We start from the raw sequence: 12,859 nt of genomic DNA, 5'->3' as shown, positions 1-12,859 counted from the left end.
TGTATAATTAGAGGTAGCTTCAGATACAGAGTTTGATCTCGATTATCTTGATACTATAGGGCAGGTGTAAGTTTTTTAATAGTAAAATGCAGATTTGAAAGTTGAGAAAAAATGCTTTCCTGGCCAACTTTCATGGTTCGTGTAACTTTTATTTGGATTTGAAACATATAAGGGTAGTTTCAGAAATAGAGCCTGATCTTGTCGATCCTACCTCACTCAAACTTGCGATAACCTTACGAAAACTAACACTGGAGTAACTGTTCATAGCACTAATTAGCTAGGTGCATTGTACATATTAGCACACCAGCGAGCGTCCCTTAATGACTGTGGCTGGGGGACTTCTGAAGGTGACCGAGTAGTACTTTGGATAAGAATACGAGAAGAAATTTATGTAGGCAAAATTTACAAAATTGTATGGAAACTTGAAACCGGAATTCAGAATAATTGATAAATTATTCCACCCATCTCTCTCTCTCTTTTTTTCTCTCTCTCTCTCTCTCTCTCTCTCTCTCTCTCTCTCTCTCTCTCTCTCTCTCTCTGAATTTTAAAGTTTGTATTTTATAGAAATCATTTTTAAAAGAGGTACTACAGAGAGTTTTAAAGAAACTAAATCGATGGTATTTGTTGAAAAACCTTTGATTATTTCAAAAGCCAAAAAAAAAAAAAAAAGAAAAGAAAAACGATTTCTTGATAAATAAAAAAAGAAATTTTAAGTCGATACATTGTACTTCTAAAACATCCTAAGAAATATAAAGATCCATATCTTTATATATAATCCGCATAATATCAAAAAGATTCAGTCTTAAACTGAAATGGCGAACAAATCGTTCAAGCTATTAAAACAGGCATGCAATTACACCTTTGGCGTGTTTAATCTTCTCTGGCTGAGGAAAATTAAATTTTATATCATTTTAAAAGCAATATAATTTATTAGCTCCTCTGATAACAGATTATTTTTCTTCACAACAATAACTAGAAACGTAACCTTCAAACCATATACTAACATTTTGACAAATTCAAACACATTTTGAAATTGCTTTGAAAATGTTACGTATTTGATGTGCAGTCATTTTTGTTACAATTATCATTAAATGGCAATAATTGCACAAATTTGAAACAATTTCTGAAATAAAAGGACAATTTTTTTTTCGTTTTTGTATTGCAGATAGGTATGCAATGATAGTAGAACATAAGCTGGGGCTCTAAGCAAGTGAGATTAGTTAAAAGAAAACAAACATGAACTTTTGACAAGTTTGTTAGACCCTCGTCCAAATCACAAAAACAATATTTGGTCAAGGTTTACCCTCTGAAAACCCACATAATTTGTTTAGACAATACGGTGGCCACAGATATATCGGTATATACGTGTAAGTGTGTACAAACAGACCTAGATTACTTCTCTGCTATCTTGTTATCATCATACTGAGCTCTTCAAAAACAGATATAAAGGCTTTACGAAACGACTTTTTACAGATATCAAAGGTGAAGCCTTCAGCTAATTACTACCCTAACAAGTCAATTCATCAGACGGCCATGCTGGTATCCGACAACGCCATGATAAGATAAGGATGGCTGGAGCTCTGAACCGTACAGTGGCCCCAGTAATTGGTGACATCGTCAGGAGGGTGGAAAAGGAAAAAAGTTCGAATCGGGTCGGACGAGAATCGTATCATCTTGATGTGAGATGAAGTCACTGGAACTATCTTGTCAGAAGATCGTTTTCCGCGAGCATTGTCGTGTGGCGTGTTAACTTTAACTTTCCTTCTCAATTTTTATCTTTTGGTCTGGAGAACGAATTCGCCGTGGTTGACTTGTTTTGTTAACATATAGGTAAAAGGAATGTTGGACGTCTAAGTAACCTTTTTATTCCAGGATACAGCAAGACTTTCATTACCCCCCCCTCGAGTCGAATTTCCTGTGTCCGTCCGCATACACCTCCCCACTCTCTCTTTACTGTCTCCCTTGTTGAATTCAGTACTCTTACATGAGTACTGTCACTTCTTCTCTATTTGACTATACTATATGCATCGATTAAAATTTCACTGGAAAGCAACAATTTATAGTGTGCATGTCTATAATGTTCCCTTCTTTAGCATGCTTGAGACTCAGCGCGAAATACTTTTGACTTGGCGCCGCGCAAACTATAGCATCCATTGTTAAAATTTTCCGAGGTCCAAAGGAGTCTAGAGTCGGTAACCGATGCTCTCACTTGTATGAGCATAATGTCCCCCAGTTTTTAAGAAAGAGGTCAAGATCCGACTGTTTCATAATTCAATGAGCTACTTGATACCATACTAGACCAATCAGTACCCGGCTTTTTGTTGTTTATGATGCTAGTTTTTATTTCCCTCTTTTAATAACTATTTCATGTCCTTTATTTTGCTTTGCGAATACCGATCATTGACTTGTACTACTTGTACTAGCAACTTATTCTTAATATGCTTCTAAGGGTGTCACTGGTAACAACAAAAAGGCACACACTTGGGGAAGAATTTGAAGGTATCAACTTTCAGATACCCTCCAGATCCAATTCAACATCTCTCAAGGTCAAACAGATGTAAATAGCATGCAATACATAATGAGCAATCTGAACATAGATATGAAACGTTACGTCATCGTCATTGCATTTCGGTTCAAAAATACGAGATAATGCGCGAATTGAAAATTGGAACTGCCAAGAATAAAGGTTTCACAATTTCTTCGAATGACTTGTAAATGTAATCGTAAAATGTGGAATTGCTATGCGGAACATAGCCTCTTTATGAGTCAGTCTTAATAACTCGTGTTTATTTTCAATTAGAAAGATTCAAATAGTAAGATCGAAATTATACCAAACACGAAGGGAATTCGATACATAGATTGTTTGTGCTGATCTGACACAAATGAGTCACGGAAAAATAAAAGTAGATACTCTGTAATTTTGTAGTAACCCAATTACGGGTCATTTTCTTGAGTAAAATTATCGATTTTCCAATTCTTTTCCTTTTCTCTCTTAACTCGGGCAAGATTTAAAAAGCATTCTAATTTCAGACATAAAATGTCAATACAGAGAATTGAAAAGACATAGATTACTCGGCGAACTGAAATCTCTGAAAGTGTCGGGAATGAATGCGTCTAGTGTTTGTACAAGTAAGATTAAAGGAAATCTGGATATCATGCACACAAAAAACCCTTTCTATGATTCTCTTGACAGCGAGGTTTCGAGGAGATTTCTGAAGATTTGGTTATTGACATTGAAGGGCTTCTGATGTTTATTTTACACGTTGAATTTCAAGTTTATCTGAGTTTTTGATGTCAACAAACATGGCAATGATTAATATCCCGTAACATTTGTTCTCAGTTTTTTTTTCATTTTGAAATCTCGAAAATTAATTCCAAAAATAAGGTGGCGAAAAGGATATTTCTTCCCTATGCATGAACTTTTCAAAACTTGCACTGCTATGGTGTCTTTTTACTGTCTTTTGGTATTCATGTTTTCAAAACATGACAAAAAGGGCTTTGCCATCCCTATAGGTTTCTAACCTTTCTATCGTTTCGAATGTAAATTCGCCCCGGTTCTGGCAGAATTTTGCGTTTTGTCAGCACTAAAACTACGGCGATGAGACGGACTCAAGAGCTAGGCAAATTAAAATAATGCGGCAAAAATTCGGTATCGTATCACTTTCCTCCTGGCTGAAGAGTTCTGCACTTGAAAAATATAGAGAACAATAATGAAAACGCCATTTGCATGTGTTTTTAATAAAATTCGACGGCTAAACGCTTGTTTCTTGAAGTGGAGAGATTGTGTATCTATGAAATGTTTTTATTGTCAAATAAAGATCACTTTTCTGAAGAGACTCCTACCTTGATTTTGGTTTTTACTGGATGAGGAGGAATTCGTTATGAATCTTAAGCTTTCTAGTTGGACGCCTTCAATGTTATTAGAGACAAGATAGTAAATTCTATCCACATTTATATTCGTTTCTTCATGTGGACCGAGAATACGTATGGCTCGTTTGACTTTCATTCACCCTGACTTCATTTTTCACTCGGGTGACTATCGTTCCATCGGAAACTATATTGAAGGGTCAGCGAAATGTGTCAGCTGCTTTTCTCTACATATACCTCAACCATATATTCCTTAGAATTTCATTTTATAATCACTTGAAAAATACTCAATTTTACGAATAAAAGGCATATATTTCTCGCTAGATTTGATTTTTCCCTCTTTTTTAGTTACCTATTTCGTATTGAATTAATATTTATTCTCTAGATGAAAAGAATTGCTTATATATAGATAGAATTTAAACCGGTAGAAGATCTATATTAATATGTAGATTTATAAACCTTTATTTTTTCACTCGGCTCTCTATAATACGCCAATGAAGATTATACTGTTCTTTAATAATACGTGCGTAAAGTCCCGGGGCGTTTTTAAAAAAATCCCTGTTTCAACCAGACAAACGCACTCACGAAAGTCCACGTGGTTCTGCGCGTAGAGGCAATGCATGTATATTTTGATATCTGTTTTTACAAACATTTCTGTTTTGGTTAGAGTGCAAACCTAGTAGAATAGTTCTTTAGAACTGATCGGTGTTTGTTTATTATTGCCAGTTTCACGGACAACCAAAAGCACTGTAAGCCCTTTATATGTACGAACTGAAAGGAATGTCAACATACTATTTACAATCAACTATTATTGTAACAAAATTAAAAAAAAAAAAGGATTATTTATTTAATATCACTTGGTCATTTCTTGCACGTTGTTTGCCTTGCTTTGTATTCAATGCCTAAAGAATCTCAATGGTTCTGTCCCAAATCATTGCATATTTTGGATAAGTTAAAATTCATAACGGTTTAATACTTTCAACCGTTGGTGATTTTTTTTTCTTTGTCATTAACTTTAGAGAATGCATATTTTGCTCCTTACAAATGTGGAACTTTATATCCCAATATCACCAGTATAAAATTATCATAGATCTGCAAATGTTTTTTTTTCTAATGACAAAGAAAGAAAATTACAATGTTTAATGATCACAAACATTATGATATTTTTAATAATTTTATTTCTCCTTTAAAACAATATAACAAAATTTTAACAATAGATATCAGCACAATGTGGAATGTAAACAATTAACCTTTTTTTCAAAGTTCATGTATAATACTGAAAATGTCATAAGCAAACAACACTGATTTCTCAGTCCATACGTGTAATTTTCATATTTGAACGAGAAGCCACTGTTTTATGGATGAATTTAGCATTTATAGACAATGATTTGAACACATTACAGAGAAAAACGAGATCGTCATTATGTGAAGTGAAATTGCGATTATTTTCAGTTGTCTTTTAGACGGTTACAAGTCGGGTTTTCTTTTCTCTTTTTGTTAAGTCATGTACATGTTTACATCAAGCAGTAAACAGGTTGTAGTTGGTCCATTGCACCAATACGCAGTATCACAGTCAGAAGCCTTATATGGTATGAATCAAAATGTGGTCCCTTTTCGCCTTGTATATTTTGACTTTGCATTCTTCACGAATGTCTTTTTGAACTATATTTCACTCCTATGCATTGCACAATGCCATTTGTATTGTCTGAGATCATTATAGCATAATGTATGTATGGAGTCCATATGACCACGTCACAGGACTAGCGGACATTCCATTCTGCCTTCGCGAAGAGCAATATTTGCGATATTTTCCCAATCTGACAAGTATGGAGAACAGGTCTTAGCCAGTTCGCCAAACCTGACACTGCCGGTAATGAGGAAAATTCCTCGTCCATTTCTCACTTGACACTTCTTCGGGACTACTATTTTGCCATATTGCTGCTGAATGTCTGTATTGGTCCGGAAGTGTAGTGCGCCCAACTTCCGGACAACGCGTGTCACCTTAAATTCTACTTCCGATTTTTCATCCTCGTCTCTGTTTCTGACTTGTCCCATTTCACCAATGAAGACTACAATTAATAAAGAATTCATTATTATATGAAAGATGTATTTTATACAAAAACAAATCAACTCAAGTAAAATGGAATTAAACTGTGTTTATTACATATGTAGTTCCGCTTGATGCGAGTGAATTTATAAATAATTGTACAATTTCAGAACTTTGATGGTTAGATGATATTCAGGGTGATTAAATCTTGCAAACATGTGAAAATGACAGTGTTTCTATATGAACTGTTTGCTAGTATCATATTGTACGTATTTGTTTATAGTATTTCATGAAATGTTAACTCAAATGAAAATTTTAATGTAATAGTTTTCAAAACTGGATATATGCGCTTACCAAAATCACTGGTGCAGTAGGACCTGATTAGCTCTTCAGTATCACATGGTCTACAGTCTGTAAAAGAAACAAAAGTCGAATTATGAAAGAGTTTAACAGGCGGAAAACATGATAGAAGGGTCTGGTTCAAAGATGACCCCGTGATTGTAAGTATTGTGGAACGTTATCTTTGTCTGCAAAATTGAGCAAACTTATTGAGATCTGGACAAGCGGGTGTGTTTGACTAGCATAGGAACAAAATCTCGTTTTTTAAAGATCCTTTTTAAAGATTTGAAGGTACTTAAACAAACCAAGGCCGTTCGTTACAAACTTTCTTATTCACTGTTATATTGAAAGGTGTTCGAGATTAGACGGATAAGAGGGCAGAAGGGCTTATCAGCGGGGACATCGCTTTATAATCTCGGTTTTGTTTTCAAAGTCCTTTTTTCTTGATTTCCCCTTGTCCTGCTTCACTAGCTTGGGATTACGTGCAAGCACCGTCAGAAAGTCGTCAAATGTTGTTGAACAAAAAAGAAACAGAAAAAACCCATTTGATTTGTTTTAGGCGATAAGAGGTCTGTTTTGTTCTCCTGGACTTTCCACGAAGCACAGTTGGAGGCTTGTCGAGTTCAAACAAACAGAAGCCAAGGGGGAAAATCACTTTTTCTTTCGCTGTCATGTGTCATGTTTTGCTTTAATTATCAGATGAGGACACATAACAATTTTCTACCCACAATGAAGTTGTTTTCGTGCCTCTATTTGTTTACGTTCCTGTCTCGTTGCTATCAGTTGTTTTTTTTTTTTTTGCTCAAAACAAGTATCATTTTACTGAGTTTTCTGGTTCAACTTATGCATTAATTATGAAAACTCCTTTTCAGCTCACAAGAGATTTTCGGACACCCAATTTTACTTCTGTCTGCGAATTGATACTTTGCTTTGTTAAGTTGTTTAAAAGCCGTGTATCACTTAACATAATTTACATTCCATGTCTGGGGCTATACCCGTCTTAATAAGTTTTTTGCGCGAAAGAAGATAATGATTTCTGTACTTTTTTCAGTTTCTTTTTAAAGTGGATACCACCTGGGTTAAAGGTTTAAGCGGCCATATTGCTCAACCAAGGTACATATCAATTATTAGCTATCTTGTGTTGGACGAAACATATGCCTGAACTACAAGTGTTACCAGATAGGGGAAAATTACGTAATTAAAAAAGATCTATCTAGTCTCGTTAAAACAGCTCAAGCGCAAAAACTGTGTGTTGTTGGTCCTTACACACAAAGACGCCTTTTCGATAAACGAATTCTCCCCATCATTAAAAAGGTATCAAATAGCCAGTAGGGTTGTGCCAAAGAAGACATAAAAATAAGCTGGAGTTATCAAGGTTACCAAATGCAACGGTGTTTGTTTAATGTTGCACAGCCCAAAAGCTCTTTTAGACGGTACCTAAAGACGTGTGGCAACAAGAAATTCTTCATAACGGAACTGTGTAATACAGCCAAAGAAATCACTCTGCAAAAAATAAATATTGGTACTTTTGAATCTCCCAGAGTGTTTCCTTTCAGCTTAAGGACTATCAGTATCATGAATTTTAATTCAACTCCCCCAAAAAATCCGCTTGCTTGTTTGATGATTTTCTATTGCAGCCCCTGACACTGTTTTTGTTGTCTGTTTGATCGCCGTGTGACAATATTTGCACACTGACTTGACAAAGTTCGCAATACGTAGCCCCCCAGAGCACAGATTCACAATTGCTGATTAAATACTCATGTAAGATTAGCTCTAGCGAAGCCGAAACAAGATCCCCTTCATCCCAAAAGAATGATTTGCTAATGTATTGACTTTGTTACATGCTTATCCCATTAGCATAGGTTGTTACGCCAAAGGTTTCACAATTTTCTGTATAATGGCATAATGTTTCTTTTACTCGATTAATTCGCCGCAAATTCTATTGAAAAATGTACACACAGTCAGAAAATTGGATGAAATTTGATTCTCTTTGAGTATCTTGGCTTTTGCTCGAAATGAGCTAAATTCTGTGCCAAAATGATCGACTTTAGCAATGGTAAAAACCCGACAAAAGTGAATAAGGTGTCGACTTTCCAAACACAAAATTGGTCATTTGTATGAAGAAAGGTCCATAGAGGAAATCTAATCTGACTGGGCGCAGGTCGATTTATTGTCCATCAGAGTAAACCTTTGTATTGTCCTATACACGGCTGCGTATGGCAGGTCGCACCTCTCGCGCTGATAACTTCTTGATTTGTGTTTCTTACAAGGTTGCTTATACACCTGAGCGCGGAGGAAGTCGGACAATAAAGTGGACCACTGGGTATCTCTTCCCCCTACTTGCGTGTCAAGACCTGAAACACTTTTCATAATATACAAAGAAAAGGGTCGATTTTTCTATCCCTATTCATCTTTTTGTCAACAAATGATCAATAAGACCTCGCTCCCTTCCTTTTTACCTATACAGCAACAAGTCAAGGCCCGAGCTAGAGAGGAGAGAGACACAGGTACTCGTCCCTAGGTTATATTTATCGCGTCACAGGGGTCTGGACCCCCTCTACTGATGCGTTATAGAAGTCCTACTGATTAGACTGTCTACTGTAATCCACTTTATCAAACTTTGTAACGAACGGTATGCTAGGTTTTTATCTTTTTGTTTGCTAATAAAAGAAACGCCGATACTAGGATACTTGTAAATACGAGACTGGATGTATTCAAGTTACTAGAGGAATTGAGTTTTAAGGCCAGGATTATGATGATGACTCACGGGGGTCAAAGAATTCCACATTTGACACCGAATTTACAATAGTGATCCTTTGAGATACATCTAAAAGCAATCCTTACCCTCCAGGCTATTTTGTAAATGCTGCGGAGTCTTTCTCTCTAACACATACTCTAACTTCATTCTAGGAAATCCAGACATGTCATGTGTTCTCTCTGGTTCTAAATATAGCAGGACGGGAGTGTTCGAATACGTGCAATACTCGTTAGTCCTGCCATTGACACTAAATAATGGCTTGAGCAATGATGACTGAGGCAGACTGCCTGCAAAATGAGATTTAGTGTTCTTCCACGACTCTTGAGACACTTTAATTTTCACATTTTCTGTCTGTATTTTGAAGCAGGCTTCATACAGTCCGCCAGTCGTATAACTTAGTTCAACACGTAAAGCTCCATAAGGGCTGATCCATTCGATGCTCCCCGCGTTGCAGAGAGTGTTGATATTCCTCACCCCTGGTACTTCTGTATCCAAGTCACTGAAAAAGAAAGAAAAGGAATGTTTAAATCTATTCTTTACATCTAACATATTTTCAATAGAATTATATTTAGAAAATCTATAATGCACAACATTTTATATGACGCTTACAAATCAAATGTAAATGTACAAAAACAGATAATTTGGTAACGAAACAAATGCTTAATATCTATACAAAATTCATGCACGCTGAACCCGAGTTTTGTTCTTTTAAAAAAAACAGGTGTTTAGGTTTATATGTTTTGCAGACAGAATGTGACTAGATATTCTGACGTTTGAAATTGTAGACGATGCATCAAAAAATGAAAAGGCGTATGGAAATCAGTGTCGCATCTTCCCTTTTCTTTGTGCTATATACCATCAATATCCCTAGGTGCGTTGGGCCGTCAAATCTTGAATATATACATCTAAGGTATATATAATGATATACTTCTCGCATTCCTCTTTTCACTTTTTGAATCCATATGATATATTGTGGTTTGTCTGACGGGTTCCTGATTTAGCCTAATTTGCATGTTCTTTGTGTAATCGCCACATCTTCCTTAGACTTCCTACACGTACCGATAATAGGAATTTATATATGGCCCCCAGAAATATCCCGTCTGTCACGAGTTTTTTTTTCTTTCTCGTCATCTTAACCTGATGCTTACCCCGAGAAAACGTTAAAACGAGATAAAACTCAATTAGATGGGAGAGTTACATTGGACTACTCCCTCATTAAGGTGGTAAATTCTTTCTTTTCAAATTGCAGAGAACACTTAAGTTGCCATGTCTGATTACCAGGCGCGGCGGGATTTGGATGTACCCGTATGTAAAAGGTCGACCACACAAATGCTGCCGATGATAAGTAGGTACATTACGAAAGGGGGGCTCTTCCCGTGATAAGGGACCTTAATAATACCGTCCCCTAGAGATTAATGACAATAAAATCATCAACACACAGCAATGCCGATTAAACTGCAAATCTCTCCTATTGACAAGACTCGATGCATACCTAAGGCACCGGCTTTGCGGGCCGCAAGAGGATTTGCGATTTGGACTCGAAACTTTTCATTTGAAATGTGAAAAATTGAAATTCTATTATGCTACATAGCATAAGGGGGATAAGGGAGGAAGGGTTGCCGTGATATCGAGATGTTAGGGTTGTTACGTTGCATGAATCTGGGAGAGTAATTTGTTGCCTTCATATTCAGGGTTCCCTTAGATTGGCTGTCACTTCAATAGGGTTTTGTGTTGACATGAGAACAGGACTCCCATCAAGACGTGTTGTTTAATATGTCCGGCTACAATTTGTGTTTCTATAGGCCTCTTGTTTTATCAACAAGCTCATGATTTATCAAGTTTGAACTCATTGTTTGCTCAGAGGAGCTTACACAATTTACAATATGACGTTCAAAAGATTCAAATCTGGTGTGTGAATCATTGGACTGAAATCGATTTCATTTCCCTTTCTGCAAGAAAGAAATAAATTCTCTGCCGAACCCTAGGAGTACCTGTTGTAAGGGTATTTTAATATTACAATGTTATCGCAAAATCCGCTTGCATTTCTCCCTGTAATTGTCAATGCTCGTGGCAGATAATCAACTACTAAGGTAAAATTATGACGATGACTTACTAGTATATGATTTGATTTAAAATATATGGGTTATAATTATCTTAAAACTCTACAAAATTTGGCTCTGTGTCCTGCACTTGATAGAATATTTTAAATGTCATAACTGTGTAGACTCAACACATTAATAATATCTGAAGGATCAAAGGACTTGATGTTTTAGCAATATGCGTTATGTAAATCAGATCAAGATTTAAAACCGAAATAAAAATGTAATGCTCTAACGATCGTCATGCGCCGGGGACCCTTTGCAAGCACCTGAGAGGATTTAATTAGAATTGCCAATATACACCTCGCCATTAAAATGAAATAACAAATAAGTATTCTACATGCGTGCCCGCCTGTCTGAAGTTTGGCGAACTGCCCAGCGTATTGTCAGCGAGACCAAACGAAGAAAAATTTAATTTTTTTTTCGTAATTTACCTACTTAATTTACATACAAATTAACATATTTTGGTTTATATGTACATTCCATACGAGAACTGCCTTTTTCCACATGTATTTTTTTTTTAATTCAATAAATGAAATTAAAGGGAAGTTGTATGCAGAAAAATTGCAGCCACAAAATTACCCAAATTTCTAGTATCCAAAAGGTCGGGATTCGAGCGTGCAAATGAGAAGTAATGAGAGAGGCGTGAAAATGAATTTTGTCAAATTGGGATGAATTACCTGATAGAACAGTCACACAGGTCACACACTTTAGCAAGACATCCTTGAAGATATACAATTACTGTACACAGTAAGTAACGTTGGAACTCGTAAACCGAGAACAACCGCATCGTGAAATCCAAATCACACTTTATATTAACAAGGCACCATTATCCACTGAAGATTCTGCACATTTTCATGAAAACAAAACAATTTTGTACTCTTGTATATTGGTGTATATCCAGATCTGTGAAAGACGGTGTACGCATTCAGGCTTATTTACCTAAAATCCGACAAGTGGTTTTTCAATACTTACTACTATAGTGATGACAGCCAATCGTAGCGCGGCTTGACACGCGCAATCACTGAAGTGGGCGGAGTTAACGAGTTTAGATACGCCCGCTTCACCTGATGCGCACTTACCTGAGTGACATGTCTTTGGCATTTTGAGTGAATAATATTATTCCCTGTCAAGAATATTAGAAAATGTAATCACTCACACAAACAATTTGGGCAATACACAGAACTGCAGGTGTAAAACGCTTTAGAAATTACGAGCTTCAGCAGTTTTGTCGAAACAAAAATTTAATTTATTACACATATTTTTTCTATCAATTCATATATGATAAATGTGATACACTGGCTAATGAATTATTTCTTTAAATATGTTATGCAAAAAGCAAGAACTAGAATACATACGTTACGTATATAAACATTCATCATCATCATAGTATTGTTTGTCGTTTCTTTTTTGGTAATTTCGGGTGGTTTTTTTTTTTATTTTCCGGAGGACCTGTGGTTTTTCATCTACAGTGGACGAAGTTAAAATTTAATTAAAAAGCTAGGGTGCGTTTCGTGCGGATGGGTGTTTCTGTGTATTTTGTACTGTGATATTTTCGGTTCATATGACATAATTCTTTAGTCGCCATTGCTCGCGTGTTCTCTAAATCGTCGCGCCTAATGTCATCCAAACCTTCCCTCCTTAAACGCAAATCAGCAGGGCGTGACTGGAAATAAAGATCTTGTGTATATATCTACAAAAAATAAACAAAATTAATATTGCCATGCCATTTGTAATTACTTATTACAA

At 36.0% G+C, this 12,859-nt stretch overlaps 1 protein-coding gene across 1 annotated transcript; it reads right to left on the bottom strand.

Moving 5' to 3' along the window:
* Positions 1 to 5,028: 5,028 nt before the first annotated feature.
* Positions 5,029 to 12,071, bottom strand: LOC128167002 (meteorin-like protein). Its single transcript, XM_052832487.1, has 4 exons — positions 11,791 to 12,071; positions 9,098 to 9,510; positions 6,269 to 6,325; positions 5,029 to 5,936 (listed from the first exon to the last, which is right to left on the bottom strand). Exons 1-4 carry the CDS (start codon positions 11,898 to 11,900, stop codon positions 5,620 to 5,622), a joined length of 897 nt encoding a protein of 298 aa, XP_052688447.1. The 5' UTR covers positions 11,901 to 12,071; the 3' UTR covers positions 5,029 to 5,619.
* Positions 12,072 to 12,859: the final 788 nt, after the last annotated feature.

Source organism: Crassostrea angulata, chromosome 10, assembly GCF_025612915.1.
Source record: "Crassostrea angulata isolate pt1a10 chromosome 10, ASM2561291v2, whole genome shotgun sequence".
Taxonomy (NCBI): domain Eukaryota; kingdom Metazoa; phylum Mollusca; class Bivalvia; order Ostreida; family Ostreidae; genus Magallana; species Magallana angulata.
Note: the sequence above shows the minus strand (reverse complement) of the source record. Positions and strands in the feature narration are given on the sequence as shown.